This window comes from Megalops cyprinoides, chromosome 10 (assembly GCF_013368585.1).
Source record: "Megalops cyprinoides isolate fMegCyp1 chromosome 10, fMegCyp1.pri, whole genome shotgun sequence".
Taxonomy (NCBI): domain Eukaryota; kingdom Metazoa; phylum Chordata; class Actinopteri; order Elopiformes; family Megalopidae; genus Megalops; species Megalops cyprinoides.
The window spans coordinates 15,283,404-15,307,365 of record NC_050592.1 but is presented as its reverse complement, the minus strand read 5'-3'; the positions used below and the strand labels follow the sequence as shown (position 1 = coordinate 15,307,365).

Below are 23,962 nucleotides of genomic sequence, written 5' to 3'. Positions count from 1 at the left end.
GATGAATAGTTGTGTAAAACTCAAATGAAGAACACTGGTAAATCAAAAACCAATTCCATTATATTACTATAACAGAACACCTGCAGAAATATGATCACAATATCTTGAAGTAGTTCTGAAAATGAAAGAAATGCAACATATGATAACTGCTATATTTAAGCATATTTTTAACATTTTATTTCCTCTTTTAATATTGTGGCATTCATTTTCCTGGGAGTGTAATGGTGGAAGATACTGCTAGGGCCTGCAGTAGTATCTCATTTACTATACTATTGTGCTGAAGTATTTTTCCATTTAGTTCACAGATTTTACAGTAGTGAACCTTTTAATTGCCTTCTTTAAGATTAAGTGCAGTACCAGAACACAAGAACTACGATGAGCAGGCTGAAAAGGCTGTCTGACTTCAGTGCCAATAGCCTCCTCTTGTTTCAACATACACATGCACTTTGTACCCTTGTGTGCAGGTCTATTTCCTTTTCACATGTCTTACATGATAATAGAAAACCTCACTATATCCCTTACAGTACATGTATTCATTTCACATGAGATTATATTTAGCGCATATCCAACAATTAATTTGATATAAATCTAAGATATGGATACCTCAACAAACCAATCAGAACATTTCTCATTTTCTGCATTCATACATAAACCAATGAAATATCTGTTTTTTTTTTTTGCAAAGTTGGTTAAAATCAGCTCCCAAATTTGAGTACCTTCTCTCTGTACATTCTGTACGTAAACAATACCCAACTCAATCAAAACATTGCTTTGTGAGACAGTTTTGCCATAGCAGGGATGAGGTGGAGGTAAATCCTATGGTGCTGTGTAGTCACCATAAAGCAGTGAAGAAAAGCTGCATATGGGTTTATAATTGGGGATTACATTTACTTACCTCATTCAAGTTAAATCAGACAGTATTGAAAATGACAGGGTTGGTACCCATCTTCAGCCATCACATTTAAAAGCAAGCTCTGGCCTAATGACATTTTAAGTCATCTTTCAAGAATATGTAGATTAAAAAGTATGTAAGTATTCACAAATATAACACATGAATGTTGTTGTGTAGATATTTGAACACTCTGTAAATTAAGAGGAACCACAATAACTGTTCTCAATATTTCCACTTACATTTTCATTTGGTGGAACTTCATGAATAATAATAAAAAAACAAAACAAAAAAAAAAAGAAAAAAACATCAGGTTATTTTGATGTGCAGCGTGTGCATATATTAGTGATTTACTGGTAGCAATATGTCAGATGCACACATTGAACAGATGCCGGACAGTATTTATTGTTTTCTGGGACTGTTGACCGGGTTTTCTCATTGCAAACTTGAGCCGAGTGTTTCGCTGTCTGCATGGCCACCCGGGCACTGTTGCCTTGTGACACATTTGTACCACTGACAGGCACCAGGTGGTCAGGACCAGCCAACAGGCCAAACAGATGCTACAACTATTTGTGCAACAAAATCAAATATGCCATATGGCTGCAACATGCTTTATCTTTTGTTTTTCTTTGAAATACATTTTGTTGTGTATACCATGTCAGGCTGCTGTAGGGCCTGCTTACGTGTAACAGCAAATGCCATATTAGGCTACCTGAACTGTATGATTGTCCAATTAACTGTGTAAATGAAAATACATTGTAGAACAAGACTAGTACAACACATGGAAGGCGGACACCACTAGGCAATCCACTCGGCAATGGATCTTTATCTTAGTGATTTCTTCTCACAGTGGTGCCATGCAATGTACTGTATCGCAGCTACTCATTTTAAATGTTGGAGATGGGGAACACACTACTTCATTCAGTCTGAGGTTGCAGGCCATGCCAAAACACCTGTAATTCAATATCTACAAACATGTAGTATAACAAATGCAGGAATTCAAATGTACCGTGTGTTATAAGTTGTAACTCTGTGTGGTACAGTCAGTTCATATGCCCAAATGTTTTAGGAATGGTAGCTCAGTTTCAAATGGGCTTCTGGGTCATATTTTGTTTTTACACGTTGTACAATGATGCAAGTGGTGGGAAAATATAAATACATTTATATAAGTACAGTTATTTTGATTAATTTAATGGTAGATAACCTCAGTAAATTTGATGGTGCATTGCAGTCAGAACAAGTAGCTTTTATCTATACTTCGTTCACAGCCCCTTTTTTCTAGCAGTTTTCTTCAGATAGTAAAAATGTTTTTTACAGATGCTGCTTAGTTGATGATTCAAGAACAGTTATTTTATCAGAGACAGTTCACAGATTCTGTATCTTTTGGCTTGGTGGCCTGAATGCACTTATTGCACAGTACTGGCCAAGTGTCTGTGAATCAAAAGTGATGTAAAAACAGATATAACACAATGGGACACTTAATATTCTTAAGTATACACTACAACAATAAATAGATATATTTTATATTGACTAGAACAGTACAGGGTGCTTTGATGTAGGCTTTGTGGATTGTGTGATTAAATCAAAATATAAACTTTAGTTATTTTAGCACTTTGCAAATGTCTGAAGTCAGATTACACGTTAACAATCAGTTTAAGCTATTGCCCCAATCAATCAACAGCACACTGCTTTGAGATTTTTTTTTTCAATTTTATTCCATGTTAATCGACCTAAAAGATTGTCCTGATACGACATTCTTTTTTGAAAAAGCATGCAATTATGATATTATCTATGGCATTTAGCTGAAAAACTTTTCCTCATTTATTTCAATATAAAATACAATATCTGCAGACCACATATCCATGAAAACCTATCCTGAAATACTCCTTTGAAGAGTTTTTGAAATAGTATTCACAGCCTCCATAGTTTTCATATAGCCTTAAATATACGTGTTTACCCCGGGTATCCGCATGTTTTCGAAGCCAATTATCATCCACCATTCTGTCGTTTACTTACGCACTATATGTCACCATACGCCGGGTTCACGTTGTGTCCTGCCACTTACATTCTTAGACCAATAGCATTTTAAGAAAGAAACACAATACGTCCTTCCCGTACAAAACCTCAATGAATTTATTGGTCAATGCTACAGTCAGTTCACCGTGTTGGACCAATGACCGTTGAAACCCTATCATTTATCCACCAACCAGATGATTACAATTGACGACCGTACCCTGCCTACGCGTATCAGCCAGTCGCTGTGCCGATGCAACTGTCATTTGGAGTAAGGCTTGGCAGAGTTGGAGAGTTCTACCGACAGCACTGGAATATTATGCCCTCCTGTTCAGCTTCAAAGTTCTTGTTTTAATCATAACAGCTTCAACTATATTTTAAAAGTATATTTTAATATGGGACTGTCGGATTAATCTGGTTGTCTTCACAGGAGTACGACCAAACACTGCTGACGTTAGCTAGCTAACTGGCAAGCTATACAAAATAAGCTGGCACTTTAAACTGTTATTTACAAAAGCCGCACTGTTATCAAAGGAAGTTAAATGTTTATCGGAAACCATCATTCATTTTTTCTAGGAACGGGTGAGCTCTGGCAAATCGTTCTGTGTTCAAACTAAAAAGTGTTGTTGCACTGTTAAGCGATCATGTCCGCATCCGCTACAAACTCATCTCACCAGCAGCAGTCTCGAGTTAGACGCAGCAATGCAGGTTCTCCCACCTCCACCAGCAACAACAGCAGCACAAGCCGGCTGCAACCCATCCGCGCCACTGTGCCCTACCAGCTCTTGCGTGGAAATCAGCACAGCCCAACCCGCTCTCCCTCCTCCTTCTCAGTTGGGAGCAACACAGGACCGACCACGACCCAGTGCTCCAGCCCTCCTAGCCCGACACAGCTGCTGTCGAACCCGGGGGGGAACGGCTCGGTGGACGCAAGACTGGTCGCAAGACCGAGACTGTCGCCAGACAACAAGGGCTCACCTGAGCGGAGTCCGAACTCACCCGTCTGTAGAGGTAAGACGGCTAAATCCACCATTTATTTCTCCTTGCATCCCTCCGCAGCTGTTATACTGTATTCTGATACATAAATTCATAGGTCAAATATGGGATCAATGAGCTGAAGACTATATCCAACTATCTTACGTTGTCCTGGAGATAGCTAAGAACATTTGAAGTGCTTTTAACATTACTTCGATAACTGTACATTTGTCTGGAATTATATAATTAATACGATATTCCCGTACGCGACCTGGTAAAATAGCTTTCTTGCTCGTGCTCGCGACTCCCCCTGCACAGTCCGGTTGTGGAATACTCGTTTGAAAGACGGAACTTATTTCGACGCGACTTAACAAGGCACAGCTCTTCAGATGTCTTGCTATAAATCTGTTTTAAAGCACAGATTGTTGCCTTTATGTTTGACGATGTGGCCTGGTCCCACATTTGTTGGCTAAAATAAGCTCTTGGTGGTGAAACTGAACAACTCAGAAAATGGCAAGGATAGGTGAAAGTTAGTAAACCTTTCAGGGCAGTGTTTATGATGAGGAAGCTGTTTAAATCTCCGAGAGCATTCCCAGGGTACTGCCAATGTACCGTTGTTTACAGGCAGAGGGCAAGAAAGAATTGGCTTGGGGAAGCTTACTTGGCCATCTAAGGGCCGAGGATTAGCAACTCCTGAACTTAAACTTGAAACAAAGGCCTAATGCAAAAATCTACTCTAGTAGGTCATTATAAGAAGGCTTTGACTGTGTGTGTGTGTTCTATGCATCTAAAACAGGCAGGGTATTTTAAGGTCTGTTTTACATATTAACAGATGTGCAACAGAGATGAGAGGTTTGACATTTGATGCTTCTGTGGGTTTCACGGCTGTGCTTCCTCTGTAATGAGGAGATGCAATGAAAGGGAAGATGGAGGGCCAGTCAGGCACACTTACGGACTAGGCCCCTGAAAATCCTGACGATTGTGACTGTCTTCTGAAGGCCGATGAAGAACCTGAGACTGAGCTATTCTTTCCTGACTTCTGAATGGCTTGGTGTGTTCCCCGGATCGCTTTGGCATTATTATATCCCACAGTTTTATTCATATATTAAAATGAATATACAATATTCAGCCACAGTCAAAAGCAGCCAGATGCATCATCTGGTGAGTGAAATTTGTTTTTGACATGGTGTTTGCTATGAAAAACTTTGAGCTGTTTTTTGTTATTGAGTTTGACGCCCCGAGTTGTACGGTGTACCCGATTGATGGGTCGGCATTATTTAGGACTATTTTTCAAGAGGGCGAAGGGGATTTTTACTAGCGTGACCTTCAGTGCATTGTGGTCTGTGCAGGCCATGAATCTCGATTCATATTCCAGCATTCCTGCTGTCGAGACCAGCTCTTATATTGCCAGAGCATAATGGCGGCAGTCCTTACCTTTTTCAAAATGGCAGCCTCCATCATTGTGTGCTGCATTGCGGGTTCTGTGTGTTTCGTGACTTGAGTCCACGACAAAAGCATGCCTCACATTCTTCGTCACCCTGAAAGCAATGACCTCCAACCCTGTCCAGCCCCAGAGGACATGATGAAAACTTGACCAACAGTTCGATAGGGGTGACCTCCGAATTAAAACGGTACAAGTGTTTTGTAAGCGAGGTCGTGGCACCTGGGCTGGGCCGAATGACACCGCATTGCAGAATGTGGAAAAATTCCAAAAGAATACACATTTGGATGTGTTTTTATCATCTCATGAGAATTTTAGAACATTATTGTTTTCATTGTTTTGCTTTTTTGTTCCTGGCGTTAAGATTAGTCATAACTTGAAATGAATTGACACAGACTTGCTGTGTACAGAGGTCCTAACTTTTATACCTAATTAAATTTCTCCTAGAAGTCAGTGACCCAACAGGTATGTTAAACGAACTAGTAACAATAGAGATAACGATGAGGATGGAGATAATAGAATGAATTGCGGTACTTAGTTGCTCTGCAGTCACAAGTTTGATGACTGTGTGATGGTTCTTTTGTGCCTTGGGCTGAACTTCATAAGTGTGAGTTTAATGATACACGGAGACATGTACGTTTTTATGTGAAATCGTCCTTTTAGACTATGTCTCTCATCACACTTGGATGGGACTGAAAGAGTTCCCGGGACAACAGGACAGGCGTGAAGTCAAGGGACAGGGGTGACATTCCAACACATGACCTTTAGGTTCTGAAATGATGACATCATCCCTATGCCAGACACTCCCCAACAAAGAAGTCCCCCACCAACTCAAGCCTCCAGATGCCAAAGCTGATGGTTTATTTATGAGTTGCAAAGCCTTTCCTCTTTAATTCTTTAAGTGATTGCATTTAAGTGATTGTAATTAGACAAAACATGGGAGTTGAGATGTCATAAATGGAACCTACAATTGTGATCACAGAAGTTATAGTCACGCTTTTTTGTTTTATGTGTTTTGAAGAATGCTTGGTGACAACAGGTCAAATTGTCCCCCCATAAACAAACAAACAAAGACAATTTAAGGCTGCTGCTGGAGGTAAATGTAATTTGAGTGAAAAGTGAAGCAATACCAATAAGTCTGTTTTAAAATGCATATAATCCAATTAATAATGAGTATATAGATCAGAAAAGATCAATACATTCATATATTTCAGAAATCATATTCGCCTTTATTGTGACATCTGCTTCTTTAAACCAACTAGCTAGTTTAACACAATAGTAAGAACTTTCCTGCTCGTTGCTCTGGTAAAATTGGCCCAGATCTCAATGCTGACCTGTAATCACACCCCTCACAGTTGCCGAAGGTTAGGGTGACAGTGGGATTAGAGCTGAGATTAGAAGAACTAATTATAACGTAACACTCCAACCAAGACCGTGGCACATACGATCTCTTTGCCTTCATAAAATCCAATTGTTGCCTAATGACTACTTTATGTTACTCTCAAATCTGTTTTTATACAGTGGGAAATGGACTCACTTGTTGACTTCTTGTGTATTATTTTGGAATCAGTTGCAATGTCACCTTTTTGATATCTATAAAAGGAACTGCTTTTCATTTTTTGAATTTCAATTTAAAAACTTCAAGGCTATAAAACTGAAAATGTTGTAGCTGTTCCATAATAACAGAAAGCTTGGTGGGAGACTGGCCCTTGGACTCCAGTCAGTATTATTTAGATGCATTTCCTTTATTATTTTCCCCAATTGTCCAATTAGGCTTTGCGTTAACCTTTTTAGCTATGAACACAGTTTGTATTCATATAACCTACCTCATCCTGGTGTCCCTCACAGTGGCATCTTGTATGAGGGATAATGTGTTCAATAGCACTTTTAAAGAATGTCTAGTAATACATCTTTTATTGATGGTTATTATCATAAACACACATTAATGTCATTATGTCATTAATCCTATATTTATTGGCTGCTGAATGCCTAGAAAGTATCATCAGTGTTACAACAATTTGTCTTACTTAGTCTTGCTTAAAAACATACTCAAAACCATTACATTTTGCGTTACCTTCGTCTTATTGAGTCATTAATAATGCCTTCCTAAGTACGTACAAAGAAAATTATTTTACTTAAATTAAGAGATTTCTTATTAATACAGATCAAAATGATTTAAAATTAAAACATTTGTTCTGAATTACTGCTGGGTTTGGGCTGTAAGCCAACAGACTTTCGTCATTTCACATTCAAATTACTTACTAACTTTACAACCATACTCTAGGCAGTTTCTGTATTGTTTGGTTATTTTAAGTTGTCATAAACCTGAGTTTTATTTTTTCATACAGCTTAGTGGACATGGAAGTTGTGTGCACTCTGTAATGTAAATAGAAAATCACCTTGAAATTAATGCTGTTAATTGGTCCAAAAACTGGTTCATTAATTAGTAGGGATGCACCGATCCGATACTCAGTATCGGTATCGGTCCGATACTGGCCAAAATCACTGGATCGGATATCGGGAAAAAAGTATAATCCAATACGACCATTAGCCTAAACTATCATGTAAATGCTTAACCAAACTTTGAGCGACATGCCGTAAAGAGAGATGTGTCACGAGTAACACAGATGAGCAGCATGTGTCACATGAACAGTAGCTAGAACGTGAGAGAGACCTGTCAGCATTGCTGTCATCATGTCAGCTGTGTGGAGTTATTTTAAGATAAAGGAAGAAAAAAGCAAAACAGCCGAGTGCAATTTATACAATGCGACTGTTTCAAGGGGTGGCAGTAGCGTTGGAAACTTCAACACCACGAACTTGATTAAACACTTGCAGAAGCATCATGGAAAGGAGTATGCCGAATTTATACAGGCAACGAGTGCCAAGAGGAAAAGTGTGCTGCAACAACAAACATTGCTGGAAACGATTCAGAAGCATGAGAAACTCCCTCCAGACAGCAACAAAGCAAAGCTGGTAACGGAGAAAGTCGCTGAATTCATTGTGCTGGATGACCAACCCCTTTCTGTTGTTGAAAATGTGGGTTTTCGACGCTTAATCGAACATTTGGAGCCCTGCTACACGTTGAGAAACTGGCATTTCATCTCCAAAACGGCTATCCCAAATAAGAACAGGAAAGTGTGCGATTTCATTTCGAAATGCTTGGAAAACATTGCAAGGGTTAGTTTCTCAACTGACACCTGGAGCTCAGATGTATGTCCAATGAAAGTCTAACAGCACAGTGGATAGACTCAAGTTTTACTTTGCAAAAAGCAGTGCTGCAGGCTAAGCAATTTCATGGCTCACACATAGGAGAGTCCATCGCTACATCGATGCTTTGCATGTAGCCTACTAATAGTTGATAATACATTGCTGTGCACCTGATTTGTTCAAGTTTTTCCAAAACATTAAAGGAGTTGCCATAGCAATTTGCAGCCCTACACCTGTTTTTTTGCTCTTTTAGTAAGAAGTGCTGTGTGGTTTACTACGGCCTCGTGTAACCTTACACATAACAACAACAACAATCTTAATAATAATAATAATAATAATCAAGAAAAAAGAGCTCTGGTATCCGTATCGGTATCGGCAGATATCCAAATTCAGGTATCGGAATCAGATCGGAACTGAAAAAAAAAAAATGGATCGGTGCATCTCTATTAATTAGCACCAGTTTTCATTTTTGTCAGGTACAGTAATGCTAACACATGCCTTTATTTAAGTAGTTGATGCAGTCCACATTACAGTTGAGCTGGGTAGGGTATTTTGTTTTAATGGGTTCAAGGCATTTGATATGACATGAGCAGAGCTCCGTAACTTGGTTATTTCAGCCAAATTGGCTGAATTGTCACTGATTTTGCATGGACTTGTGGCATTGAAAAACTAGCTGCCATTTTTGATTCTTCTGACTTTTCTGACATTTTTCCTGTCCATGAACTGATATTTTTGTCAGCAAGATGGGCTCAGGCCCTCGTCATATTTGTTTCCCTTGTAACTAACTTGTTATGGGAACACCTTTTTTTGTCCAAAGTGAATCTTGTTTAGAGTTTGCCTTTCATTTTGGCCATGTAATGCAATGGCTGACAGTTGATGTCACTTTGCCGTGGGATTTTGAATGTGAGTGCAGGCACATGGAGGTTAGATTACATTATTGTCATTTAGCAGACATTCTTATACAGAGTGACTTACATTCTATGTATTTGGATATTTCGATAGAAATTACTGTCTCTGATGACACCACCAACAATGCTGATGTCCCACTATCTTGCTAATGGTTAGATGTCACTGCTTGCTTTTGCTACAGCTATGTGTTCAATGTGTTCAATAAAAAAGAAAAAAAAAAAACAAACAAAACATCAGACCTTTCTTAACAAGCTTTTGTAGTTGTGCTGTGTGGCTAACTATAGTGCAATGCTTTGTCAAGCAACTGCCAGTAATAATATTTGGCAGCTATGCAGTGCTGGCTAGCTAGGGTTTATCTGTCACTGAGAAATGGGTGAAATTGACATGTTGATTAGCAAGCAAATACGGAGATAAAATAGTGGGGTTGCACAAGGCCGCATGACACTACTGGCGATAGGGTCACATCCAGCTATAACTCTGTTCAGCTTTACTGCAGTGTTTTTGCAATACTGCATTTTTTTTATGCGTTGTCTTGCCTCAATTAGCGCTGAACCACCAAGGTGGCATGCTATTAATATGATTCATTATTTTGTTGTCATATGTAAAGCAAATGACCATTTAAACTGAGAGTATAGTAACTTTTTGGGCATCTTTCAAATTTTATAATGAGAAAGTCTGCCTCCTGCCTTTTTTAAACATTGTTATTACATCATTCTCTTACTGCTGTACTGATTATCTTTGGCTGATGTTAAGCACATGTGTTACGTATGGTTGATTAATATCTTCATAGTTATTCATTGCATGTTTACAATTTAGCAAATGAAAATGTTTTTTTTTTTTTCTAGTAGTAGCTTACAGTACTGTAGGAATTCTCCCTTGGCTTGTACTAGCTGTTAATCTATCTTTGGGATCACCTCCTGATGCGTATTAATCACACCTACAGTTTAATTTTTCATGTCAAACCTACCATCTGACCTGGAATGAATATGCATGCTGTCATGGTAATATTTATGTACAGGGAGTTGGATAAGTGTTAATGAGATTCGGTCGTGTCATATGAAGTTGAGGATGAGATTCCACACTCACTCATTGCTGGAGGTTGTGTAAGTGTTGTTTTTTCTTTCTTTTTTTTTTTTTCACCACGCCGGCAGAAAAGGGAACATAGTAAGTGGCATGATTGCTTCTTTCTGTTAACTCATCAATTGCAGTGAGGGGTTTGGTACAAAACCGTACTGTACTTGCCTCAAATATGCGCTTTATAGAAAATAATAGAATAAGTATTACAAGGCTTTTTATTACTGTCCAAAGCATTTATCAGAAAGAGCAAGCTGTAAGGTCTGGGAAGATATGCCATGGAAAGGATGGCACAGTAAAAAATGGCCAGCGATTGCTGATAGCCAAAATGTGGTGGTAGATAATGAGAGAAATGGGGACTCTGGAGGGCAGAATGTGCATGTGAGTGGCTGATAAGGAAACTATTAAAGAAAAGAGAGCACAAGTTAAACACGAAAAAGAGCATAGAGAGAAATATTAAAGGGTCATCACATTCTTGTTAAAAGTAAATAATACTTATTAAACGAATGTACAGCACAAGTTTTCATTTATTTATTTACTTATGTTTTTGCTCCTCTCTGGGGAAAAAAAGGATGGAAAGTGGCCCATGTAAATGTCTTTGTGCTTGCAGGTTGGACTATAAGACAAGCCATTTCTATTTTCAATCCTGCGTGGTTGTTTTGAAATTCAGTTTAGTAAATTTGAAATATAAAAACTGCCAGTGTCATGTTTATTTGTAAAACATGTGAAATACTGTGAACTACACATAATCAATTGTAATGTTATTCTTACGGCTTTGTTTGGCCAGAGCTGGAAAAAAGGTTCTATTAATTTAGGGGGCCATTTGTGCTTTGTCAAACCTGGATTTTGGCACGTTGGTTCGTTAAATATTTACAGAAAACATGCACATGCATCTGCTCCTGGTAGAGCTAAGAACTTCCAAGTAAACTTTTCTATTATAATGCAGTGAAATAAACAGCAGTTGGATAACGGCACAATGCCTCGCTGCTTGGGCCTTTTTTGTCAGATGTTTTTGTCTAATGTTATTCATTTTTCAGACTCGCAACACCCCTCTCTCTCCTCAGGCTAAAGAGCCCTGACAATCTGTCTCCCCAACTCTGTCCTGATCATGAGTCCTTCATGTCAGGTTGCCATGGCAGTGATCCCAGCCTCGTTTAATTAGCACAAAACTGTAAAGAACCAAGTTACAGGCAGGAACAAGCTAAGGGGAGAACAGATGCAGAAAAAGATGACCATTTTCAAGAGCATGATCTGTCCATTTCGGCATCCATTATATAGTAGTATAGGTAATTTTCAAAAGTGTATTTTTCTCTCTACAGCAGGTGTGAAACACATTCTGTCATGCTTTGCAAGCCTTAAGGACTTTTTAGGGTGGTGTATTGGGACAGTTTATTTTTGATTTAATGTTCTATAATTTACTTGACATTTAACATTGAATGTTATAATCTTGCTGGTGGTTAAAAGGGTTATTCAAGTAGTTTTTTTCAGTTTGTTATTCTGTGAAAAGAGCTCTGAGAAATTACAGAAAAGGGTGGGCATAATGTAGCCCTCACAGTTTATAACAATAGCAGCTCTAGTGAAGCATTTTTCTGTCCAGTGCACATTGACAGCTCAATATCCCTGTTAGAAGTCAATATTTTGGTAATAGATGATTTGTACTCATAATTTGACTTTCTGATAGGGATGTGATGACATGATATGCCATGTCATGACAATTTGAAAAATATACTGCAATTAATATTGCAATTAAAACCGCTGCCGTTTTAATATTTTTTAAACATTTATATTTTTCTTTGTTACAGTAATCAGCAATTAAAATATTTTTTCAGTTAAATTTTTCACACTATTCCTCACAAAGGTATATTTAGATATGCAATTCTTTTATTTAATACATTTAATTCATTTAAATAAATATATATATACATTTACTTTATAATAATATACTAGGGTGAAACTTTTCTTTTCATTTTCAAGAATATGTATATTTAGACGTAACTACTTACTTTGTGTGTATGAAGATCTTTAATGGCTAGGAATGAATGTATTAATGCAAAATGTTCATATTTCTGCACTCAAAAAATAAGATATAAACACTAGCACACTATGCTCTCAATACTTTACACACTGACAGAAAAGCTATCACCTTCTTGTTTTCATATGTATGTTTGCATGAAGTTGTATAATAGAAATATACAAAGGTTCAAGTTAGAGGGACATATGTGGGATACCTCAAATTCAGAATAAAATTTACAATGTTTTGCTCTTAATGTAGGTAGTGAAACTGTCCTAGTTATTTCATTGTTATTAAATATGAGATGACATGAGACTGTACCAAATATGAGAGTTTAGTCAAACATTTGTACCATGGAATTGGTCCTGTGGCACAGACAAACAAGTTTTTGTCTTTAAGAGATGATACTGTTCTGTTTTCACAAAGTGTGAAAAGTAATTTGCAAGATACCATTGTAGATGGCATGCCATACAAACATACCTGATGTGCTAAACTTTTCTTTACTTCAGTTTTATTTTCTCTTCTTATTTATAGCAAAATAACCTTATCCTTCTCTCACTTAGCTAGCTAAACACAATCAAATCATGCCAGCAGACGCTAACTACAGTAGCAGAGGAGGGTCAGAGCATGAACTGCGTTTAAGTGGGGTAAATTGAAACAAATGGGAAAAAAAACTGTTTTTCAACTGATTGCATGGGTTAACATTATATATTTATATTGCCATTCTGCTTTATGGACTTTTATATTTTGATTGTAGGGATGATTTACTGGATCACAGCCCCAAAAAATTGAAAAAAAGATGGATCAGCTTATTGGTCCCATCTGAAATGGAACAGGCAGCCTGTTCATTTGGGGTAATCTCGTTTCAATTGGGGTACAACATTGGGGGGCATCTTTCAGCCATCTCGCTTCCTTTGCCATACAGCTGAACATCAGATGCCGGCGGTTATTTGCATTTGAAACAATCCTCTTTCTGCACAAAGGAGGTCTGCAGCCGCCCTCATGGCAATCATCAAGTGAATGCAGCTGTCTGAGGTTCATTCAGCGGTGTGTACAGTATGGCCACACTCAACACTCCCACAAATGACTGCAATCCCTCAGACAGTGCGTGTTCTAGGAACAACAACAATGAGGCTGGGGTGAGGGAGTTTAAATTTTTTTAAAGCGTGCGCTTTTTAAATTGAGGTTTAAATGTACGCGCCATGTTAGCTGTTGTATTAATGGAGTCAGTAACTGGTCAAATTCTGTGGAGGAGGAACTATAAACTCCATTTAAAACATTTAAAAAGTTAAGGTAGCTCATATATAAATGAGCGACAAAGATAGCTGTGAGTTTGAAGTAATACGAAAATATGCTTCTTATGCCTCATTTTTGGTTTATTAAGGCCTTTGTTGAGGACCAAACACCGCTGGTGTGTAGGCACCCTATTGTGTTTGTTCAGAATATTAAAAAAATCATCCTTTCTGTCACTGGAAAAAAATTGCTATAGATCCGTAGGCCTTATTATATAACAGCATATTGAAGCTGCCATATAAAGGCTACAGTTTTGTGCATTTTTTAAGATTTGGCAATAAACTCATTTCATTTCTACATATTTCCACTTTTGTGACTTCCACCATATTGAGTTCTCCTCCATTTTGAATGAAACACTTTTTGTGAAACATTTTAATGATATCTCTCAAGACCTGTTGATCATAATGATATAGGCCTACAGCTTTAATTTGTTCTTTGTATTTGTCCCTTTAAATAGTCTATTAATTTAGCCCTTTAATAATTAATTGTAGATAGTTTCTGTATGAAGCAAAATGTCTAGCCAGTCAGATCAGAGCAATGACTATTGTTGTTCTCTAATGTTGTAAATATTATATTATTTTCACAGAGAAATTTAAAAAAAATTAAGCAAGCATATTTTTTGGAATCACCAACTGAATATATTATGTTCGTATCAGTACAACAACCACTGTACCCGTGCAGGAGTGCTATGGAGTAGCAGTTGCAGTTTTCAGATACACTACAGCTATTTTTAACTATTTTGCATGCTGCAAGTCACTGCATTGAGCAAAATGCCATTGCGAGGATGGGTGCAGCTTCACTGATGTCATACAAGCTACTTTTAGGCACCTGATGGGTCATAGGGTGCCTGAAAGCGGTGAGATGGGTAACCATGGCTGAAATAACTACTCCCCGCCACTGTTATCGCACTAACATGTAATTTGCCCGTTTTTTTGCATGCTTACTTGTTAAAATTCATGCACAGATTTCATTCATGTCAGACCTTTAAACGGGAGATTGAAGGTAATGATCCTGGCTGGGTATTTCAGTTTAACTTGTCATTTGTGGAATATTAAATAATGTGTGTTTATTCCAGTGAGTAGCTATTATTTTATAGCTAAAAGTCACTTACTTGGTATGTGTCTGTTTGGTTGGACATCAGCTTCTGAACATACTTCATCTTGGGCTGCAGAGCTGATGTGGCCCATTTGGTGACACTTTCGATTTGGATTTAAAGGCAAATGGGACTAATGATAGATATTTGAATGTTTTAGTTTAGAGAACCTGTTCGAATGGTTAAATCTGTAGAATTTCTAAAACATACAGACTGAATATCAGAAATATTTATGTTAGAAACTGTCAGTGGATTGTGAGCTACTATGTACTGACTTGTTTGAACCCATCCAAAATCCTTTCTCTCAGCAGCAAAACAATATCGATGGTTCAGATCAGTGACTCCCCGATAGCATACAATACAGCTGTAGCTCCACCTGTTTTTACAGTCCACAGTTCTCTCTCATATGCTTAGAATACCTCAGTCAGAAGGGAACTCTTTCTAACATCTGAATAGCCATTTCTTCCCTACCTCAGCATGTGGTTTAGGAAATTAGCTATTGTTCAAGTTGATACCCAAACATAATTTAATGAGGTATTACATTCATGCAAAAAATGCAAATCTGAACTTTTTTCAGAAGCTGTGAACAAAATGGAAACAAATCAAATGTGAGCTTTTATGCTAGCTATCTTGATGCAGTAGCCATTGGTGAACAGTTGCCTATAAATGCAATCTTTGCTAGTTGACAAACTCTTGTAAGCTAGTATTACTTTAGCAAATTATTAAACAACATTCAAATTAGCTAGGTGATTATATACAGTAGGTTAAGAAAACATTAAACATTGCCATTAACATTATCTTTAGAATAAGTCTGCATATGTGTTGTTGGTCTTTTTAATCTATTCATTTGGTGGTGATGACTTTTAAAAATACAGTCTGTCAGCAGGAATCACTGTATTACTGGTTTATCAAATGACTTGAATGCATTATAATTTTTGCTTTTTATGTTTATGTAACTGTCTGGAGAAAAGGCTCATTGAAACCTGTTTAATTTACTTCTTTCTAAGTAAATTTTTTATTTATCTTCATTATCACAACCGATATTCTTCCAATAAATGAACTCCCCAGAACTTACAGTCCCAGTCAACACTCAGGTCTGTTATCAAGAGATATAAAGGACCAATGCTACTCTAAAATTCCATGACTGATACTGGTACCTCATTGATGAGTCATCAAATCTTGTGCAGTACAAATATATTTACCTTACATAGTCTGTAAAGTAAAGATATTTTACATTTTCCCAGCTTTTCCCTGCTGACTCTGTAACATTTTTTGGGAAACACTAACACAGCAGGCCGTACCCAGTAAGAGACTTAGATCAAGATCATTTTCCCTGTACTGGTCAGCTATTTTAAAGAAATGTAAAAATAAAACTGAAACTCGTTTGTTGTTGGTTGCTCACAGGATCCCAGTTTATTTCTTTCTATAGCCCACACAGTAACTCTCTCTTTGTCTCTTTGACAGATTAGCTATAATTTACGGTCAACCACAAACTTACTGAATGGATTTGATCACAGTCATTACAATTGGCCAAGAGGTAAAATGAAAATAAATATTAAAAATGATGGATTAGATCTGGGTCTCAGGTTGCGCAGTGGACAGTTAAAAACCTTTGGCACCTGATGTGGTGTCAGTGTGTGCTTTTTCAACTAGCTGCTTTTGGCGTCCGCATGCACAGCTCACCAGCTGACTCTTTCCATCTGCTGAAATGAGGAAAAATAAGGAGGGGAAAGCATGGTGCCACAGTACCAAACACCAAATGTTGTCCTCGCAGGGTGTGGACAATCTGGGAGACATTTGGGCTATTTCTCTTTCATTTTCCCTCCACTTTTCCAAATGAGGAATAATCAGTGATGTTGTTGGACTACAGTATGGTCCTCCAGAAAGAAGACTTGCTTGCTTTGTGCTTAAAAAGTGCAAAGTAAAAGCAAGTTTGACACGTTTTCTCCATTTCATATGCAGCATTTTTAAATTTATATCTCTGTGATTTATACTGTATACTCAACATTTTTTTGCAAAAGTAACAAGTGCTTAAATTTGCTGCCGAAAGTTAAGGAGAACGTCTAACATACATGGTTAGACAGTCTAAGTGTGTAGGTTTAAGTGTTCTTCGCTGCCATCAGATTCTACTCTGATATATGTAAAACAGATTAGTAACAACTGATTAGATTCTGTGGGATAACAAAAGACAGGGAAAGTGTTTGGTTTAGTGCACCCAGCACAGACGTTTCAGTATACGTCTAACAATATGGGGCACCTTCTTGGTGTATGCTTGTTTATTGTCTTGGGGAAGTTTCAAACATGCCAAGTCATGGGGTTTTCACAAACGCCCCCTCTTTACAGCTTCACTTGCTTAACTTCATGTTTAATAATTCTTAGAAGAACAATTTGTAAGATTTGAAATTATCTAAGAATAATTCTGAATTGATCTTGTTTAGGGAACACACCTCAGTTTGCGTTTAACTTTTCACAGATATTTATTGAAAAGGTGTTGGCTGTTTTAAACATTAAATGTTAAAAAGTCTTTAGAAACTTTTTAAATAAGAGCAAAAAAATGAATATTGAATATTGAATGAACAAATGAATAAACAGCTATTAACCAAATATTAAGAAACTAGCATTGATTTACATTGGAAATATATTTTATAAATGAATATACATGGGAAGATAAAATCTCCTGCAGGTGAGGAAACATGATGTATTTTTCTCTGTGGTTGTTTGCCAGTTTTGCTGGTTCTGGCTTTGGACAGAAGACATATAGAAAAGCAGTCAGCAGATCTTATGCTTTGGCATGCCTCAGACTGCTGCTACTAGGTGCAGCAGAGTGGGCTTTTTGACAGGATCGTGGCTATATCAAAATCCTTTTCCTTAAAACACACCTGTAATCCTTTGGATTTTCACCAGGTGACATCACCTCTGTCACCTGTGCCAGCATATTGAAGACGGGTCTTGTGTCTTAATTCTGGGCCAGGTGACATCAGGAAGAAGTTGACTGTGTTTAATGGAATTTATTAGGATAATCAGGCTTAACCTGTCGAAGCCCTCTGATCTAATGTACCATTGTTATTTTACCATTTACTAATAGACAAGATTGTTAGAAAAGAGAAAATATAGCTAGCACTATTGTGAGTTCATTTTAGATGAGAATCTCATGTGTCCGTGGATCTCATTTAGTCTTACATCTTAAGAAACTTAGCCACCTCTACTTCTTAAGAAGTGAGCTATTTTGTATTTCCTGAAAGGCTTGTTTTGGGCTGAGCCTCATTTGTTTTTCCAGAGAACCTTTACTGTGCTGGTGTCACAAGGATCAAGTGTCTGCTTATTAGAACCCGTCAGGGGGGGGGGGGGGGAAAAAAAACATATTTAGGGATGTTGTGATATGGTCTTCGCCAAAAGCTTAAATGAACAGTGTTACAACATGGTCTATGCTTTAGACACTAACAGCATTTTTGATCCCCTTCCTAAGGCTGTCTAAGGATTGGTTTGCTCACAAACTTTCCTTACGGGGACAGAGTTCTTTGTCTAGAGCCTTCATACTGTATATACAAAAAAGTTAATCCATAAGGTATTTTGGGAGCTTTGATTTTGTTGTACTTGCATAATATTAAATTAAGCAGTGTCATATATGTGTGTATATATACATGTATATGTATCATATCAACATCACTGCCTACACTGGAGTGGAATTGGACTTTCACCTGCTGTCTCCTGTTGGATATTTTGAACAGATGAGGTCCAGAATGTGAACACACATTCTCTCTATAACCTCAATTAGTTCAGTGGAAACGCAGCCATATAAATTTAAGGTGAATAGTGGTACAAGTCATCTTCAATAAGAGGTTTTGCTAGGCCAGCAATAATGAAGATTACAATCTCTGAGGAGTCCCCTGAGTGTGAACCTGCAGCATGCTCTTCTCAGGGTTTTTTTTTTTTAACTGAAAGCACACTGTCTCTTAAATCTCCCAATCTCCCACAGCGATGGTGAAGTATAGCTACCAAAGCCCTTCCTGTTTGGTCAGCTTTGCTCAAGGGCAGCCTTGTGTTTGTCTAACTGATGTTTCATAAAGTGGGCCAAAACGTGCCCTACACACACTCTGCCATTCCCTCAGATTTTAGTTAGGATCTTAAAAATATTTTTGTTCTGACGCCTGAATGGAACAGAGCAGTGGTGGCAGAACTACTTGCGTTTCATAGGAAATGCACTGCGCGTTACCCTAGCAATGTTAGTATAAATAGCCTCCCTTGAGCTCTTTACACGTAGACCTCAAAAGACATTGCTATTAGTTCAGTCACCGTCAGATATTTTTCCTTGCTCCAAGTATGGTAAACTCAGCTGATACCAGGCTAAATACCAATACATGGCCTAGATGTCTACTCTACTGAATATGCAGAGAATGTTGTCAAAATCTAACACTTATGCTACATTTGTATAGCCAAGTGTGGTATAAGCGTTCAGTCAAAGGGTCCTGAACAAGGATGATTGATTGTTGCATTGATTGTTCCTTGAGCAGCAGATCAGTCTTTGCAAAGGGGTTAATCAGACCTTTTTTTGTAGTCGGTGAATGGGACTCCATAGTTCCTGCAATGAAACATACATTGAGAATTTTTTGCATATAGTCTTCAGAGGATATTTGCATTAATATGGGTAAGGGGCTTCTAATATTCAAAGTGTCATGTGTATGATGTGTGAAACTCTCTCACTGAGTTGGTTTTGAGTCTGTTCTGTCTCTCACTGATACAGGAGGTAGAGAAAAAAGTTAATGCAACTACTATTGTGTATAAAATGAATCATAGCTGCGAATAAGAGTAAAAAATACCAGTGCTTGAATTACCTTTCTGTTAATTACCTCTCTGTTGGAATCAGGGACAAGGACATGATGTTTTTTGGGGGTTGTGGGGGGTGGTCAGAGGGCATTTTACAAGGATAAATATGAGCATGTGGAATAACATGTTTATAAATATGCTAGGCAGATTTTGTCTTTCCACTCTAACAGTTTGTTTCTGTGCTTGAATTGGTTATGTATTTCCCTAGGAATGGCTTCCTTTCTGGTTCACATGTACTGGTGCATCACAGCCACTGAGTACAGTTGAGGAATTGGACTTGTGACAAGAGGGCTGTCAGTTTTCTGTCTCCATGCAGTATGATCTTCTGGCACACTGTTAATCTGTAATCCATGTTCTTGAGAAATACCACAAATGTAAACCACTGAATACGGATGTAAAACCTGTGTAGTTCAGCTACTCAGTGATGTGTCAGTAGGACACTGTCTATTTTAGTGGGCTGAGATGCTGTTGGCAATTGTTGATAACTGAGCTATCTACTTACTGCTTGTTTACTTAAGCGTATTGCTAAAACTTAGCACTTAAGCCTAATGTTGTATAACTACTCAGTGAGGTGATTGGCTGATCTTGCGTAATAGACTGTAATTGCTTGAGAAATGTGTCCTTGTCTCAGATCCTCTTTTTGACAGAGTCTTGGTAATTTTCCATACATTATCATGACTGGCAGTCTTGCATTCATCACATTTTAAATCCTCAGCTCAAAATGTTAAAATGTCAAATGTATCAAGTGGAAATCTAAGTGGACTGGTATTTCAGGGTACTCAGTGAAACGAACCATATGTTCAGTTTTATTGGGAATGCTCTGAAAAGGACCCCGCAGCAGAAGGGGGTATGAAGGTGGTCTCCTATGTGGCTTGGTCAGTTAAAGTGCTTAAGTTCTGAGCACAGCCTGAGACCTTCAGCCTAGAGCCCGGTTGTGTTGTCAAACGACAGTGACTGGGAGCCCACAGAAATTTTGCTTTATATTTGTTGGTAAGGCTTCCTCATCTCATGGCATGCACCTTACAGCTAGTCAGGTGCCTGTGGGGGTGTGTCAGTGGAGACATGCCTGTTCAGTTGCCATTTGCTTCGCTGTGGTGCACTGGGGATTCATAGGAAGTCACTGCAGGCACATGAGTGTATTATTGGAGGACTGTATTCGCTAACCCTATGCTCCTGCGTTCGAGTACAGAGATTGTCACACTGAGACAAGTCTTGTATGCAATTACTGATTACAAAAATGGGGGGTTGGGTAAACGGGGGAAAGAACATTTTAAAGTAATGCCATGTGTCATCTAAAAATCTTGTGTCTCTCCTTGTCTCTTGCAGCAGAGAGGTCCAAGTCGCAGCAGGTGCGTAGCTCCAACACCATAAGGCGGACGTCTTCCCTCGACACCATCACGGGACCCTACCTCACCGGGCAGTGGCCGCGCGACCCTCACGTGCACTACCCCTCCTGCATGAAAGACAAAGCCACACAGGTAAGACTGATTCCTGGTTCTTGTGCATCTGATGGTTCCCTCCCCCAGAGTCATATGATGTTATTTAAAAGTGAACTGCTTCCCCACCCATTTGTCTGACATTTGTGATGCCATTATTTGACATATTCGCTGGAGTTGGATGGGGAAAAATGAGAAGAGCAGATACAAATGGTATGCGAGTTCAGTGTCAAAGTGCAAATTTCTGTGGAAGGCATTTTTAGAGTTGTTTAATGTGTTGGTTATGGTGTTGTTATGGCATTTTCTGGCAAGAACCCAACAACGCAGGTTTAAATGATAGATGCACTGTTACTGGGGCGCTTACTTACAGTTTGAGTTGGCAACTGATAAGATCAACCCTGCCTGGAGAAACTTGTATGGCTGATTGACTAATTGTGTACCGTAGAACCTCATTCCCTTTCTGTTGTGTCTGTTTCCCTGTAAACCTCAAGGTGTGGCATTCCAAGGTAGAAAGCAAATGTAGTGTGAACATTAACTTAAACGTTTATTTATTTGCTTAGCAGGTACCCTTTTCCAGTGTGACTAACTTCTTGCTCATTAAACGACTATTTACTGAAGCAGTTTTAGTAAAGCGCTGTGCTCAAAGGTACAACAGCAGTACCCAACATAGAATTAGCGTCTTAACCACAGCTCCATGCTGCTGACTTATTTTAAGACAGAGGAAAAGGTAGCTTCATGAGCACAACAATCACCCAGTTATGGGCAGTTCCTGAATCTCTGTTTCATAAAGAGAAACCTGAAACACCCAGCCCTTTTTTTTTTTTTAAACACGTCTATAACAAAACCAGTCAGTTACAAAAGCAAGGCTTTTATACAGACTGTGTGAGTTCAAAAAAAAAAAAAAAACAAACTTGTGGAGGGGCGAAGTGAAGTGAAAAGAATCTGCGGAGGGGAAGCACTCAGCTTGCACCTGTCCCGCGGCCTGCACCTCTGGCGAGCGCTCACACTGCGCCTCGTCTCGCCTCGCCACCTGTCCCTCCTCCACCGCCTTTGTGTGAGGGCTGGAGGGAGCGGGGCGGCCCGCGGCTAAACCCCATAGATATGCTAATCTCCCCCAGTTACTGTGCCTGCTCAGGCGAGTGGCTGCAGCTCATAAAGGGAACGTCTGCGCTGTCTCGCGCTGTTTGGAGAAGGCTTGAGCCCCATTGATTTGGGTAGGGGTCAAATCAGTGATGAGTTGTTTAGGACAGGGTGGAAACGGGTGCAGGTTAACGGGGGATCTGCATCATTGTGTGCAACTATGAAATGAACAGTAATGAATCATCATGTTGGAAGCAGGTGCTAGACCCACTCTCCAGGTGTTTTGGAACCAGTCAGATGGTATTCCAGCAGTGGCTACATTTTTCCTGTCTTGCTAACTTTCTGCTGTTTTTAAAACTCAGATTCCCCCCCAGTACCACTGGAAAAATTACTTTTTGAAAGTAATTTCTGAATTTGTCGGAAGTTGTGTCAGTAGGTCCTCCGAGTCAACACATCATAAAAAATCAGCAACAGGGATAATGACAAACAAGGCAATGCAATAATGATGAAAATTAGTCAGTACTGTAATAAGTATTGTTGTTGTACTAATAATGATATTATGAAAAGGATGTTGATGGTGATGATGGCATGGCAGTACAGTAATGATAACAGTAACATAAACTGTAACAACATTAATAGTAATTGCATGATTGCTCATTCAGAGGAACCACTGTGGCAACAGAGAATGGCAGCTTGTTAGCTCCCATATTTAAGCATTGTCTTGCATTTGTGCAGGCAAATTTAATTGGCTAGATCACACTGACGTGTGTATGTATGTGTATGCTTGTGCATGTGATGGCAATTATAAGTATGTAGTTTGCAAAGAAATCTTGCTGCGCTATATGCCTGTGTGTGATCCCATCTTCACGGCCTACTTCACACTCGAACAGTGTGTGTGTGTGTGTGTGTGTGTGTGTGTGTGTGTGTGTGTGTGTGTGTGTGTGTGTGTGTGTATTTGATTGTGTGTATGTGTGTGTGTGTATGTGAGCAAGCCCAGTTCTCTCTCCCCTCAGCCCAGCTGTAGTACTGTCACTAAGCTGTATGTTCCCGTCCTCTCTATCACAGTGTTATCAAGCACAACACTTGTTATGTAACCTCCTCTGTGCACATGGCCTCCCGCTTATTAAAGGTCTCACATGAGTACAAGCAAGCTGTTCATAATAGAGGGTGTGAGTCCAGTCCTACAATCAGAATAATGGATGGGTTTGCGTTCTGTTTGTGAGTTAATAGCACATGTCTTTTTCCATCTTTTAGTCAGATTTTGTGCCTCTAGAAGTGCTTTATTCTGTTGAATGATGTCAGTCAGAAATGACAATCTTCATGACCACAAGCATCCTGTTTTCACTGTGCTGTATGCAAATGTACCCCCCTTATTTCTAGGTTAGAGCTCAGTTCACTCTGAAAAGTTGCACATTATACTCTCGTCAAATCAAGTTTTACTTATTTACAGTAGCTCCCTGTACAACTAGCACAGCTTTTGATCTCATGTTAAGGTTATATGTAGTGTGTGTAAATGTTGATATTTATCAACTATCAAATGTCTGGTGATTGCTTTTCAATTTAGTTTTTTTATAATGAGGCCATTTCCTCATCTACTGTACATGTTAAAATACAATACACCCACCTATTGTACAAACAACATGGCTGATAGTTACAGCTTGGCATGACTAAGGATTTACTGGCAGTTTGGCTGATGGCTACAGCTTGGCATGACTAA

At 38.7% G+C, this 23,962-nt stretch overlaps 1 protein-coding gene across 2 annotated transcripts in view; it reads left to right on the top strand.

The window, feature by feature from the left end:
* Nucleotides 1–3,183: 3,183 nt before the first annotated feature.
* Nucleotides 3,184–23,962, top strand: part of LOC118784790 (glucocorticoid-induced transcript 1 protein) — a 32,780-nt gene continuing 12,001 nt past the window's right edge. For both annotated transcript variants that reach the window (XM_036539210.1, XM_036539209.1), the window contains exons 1-2: nucleotides 3,184–3,913; nucleotides 21,056–21,207. In XM_036539210.1, coding sequence (XP_036395103.1) covers nucleotides 3,547–3,913; nucleotides 21,056–21,207 — 519 coding nt within the window. In that variant the 5' untranslated portion in view covers nucleotides 3,184–3,546. The remainder of the gene's footprint in view (nucleotides 3,914–21,055; nucleotides 21,208–23,962) is intronic.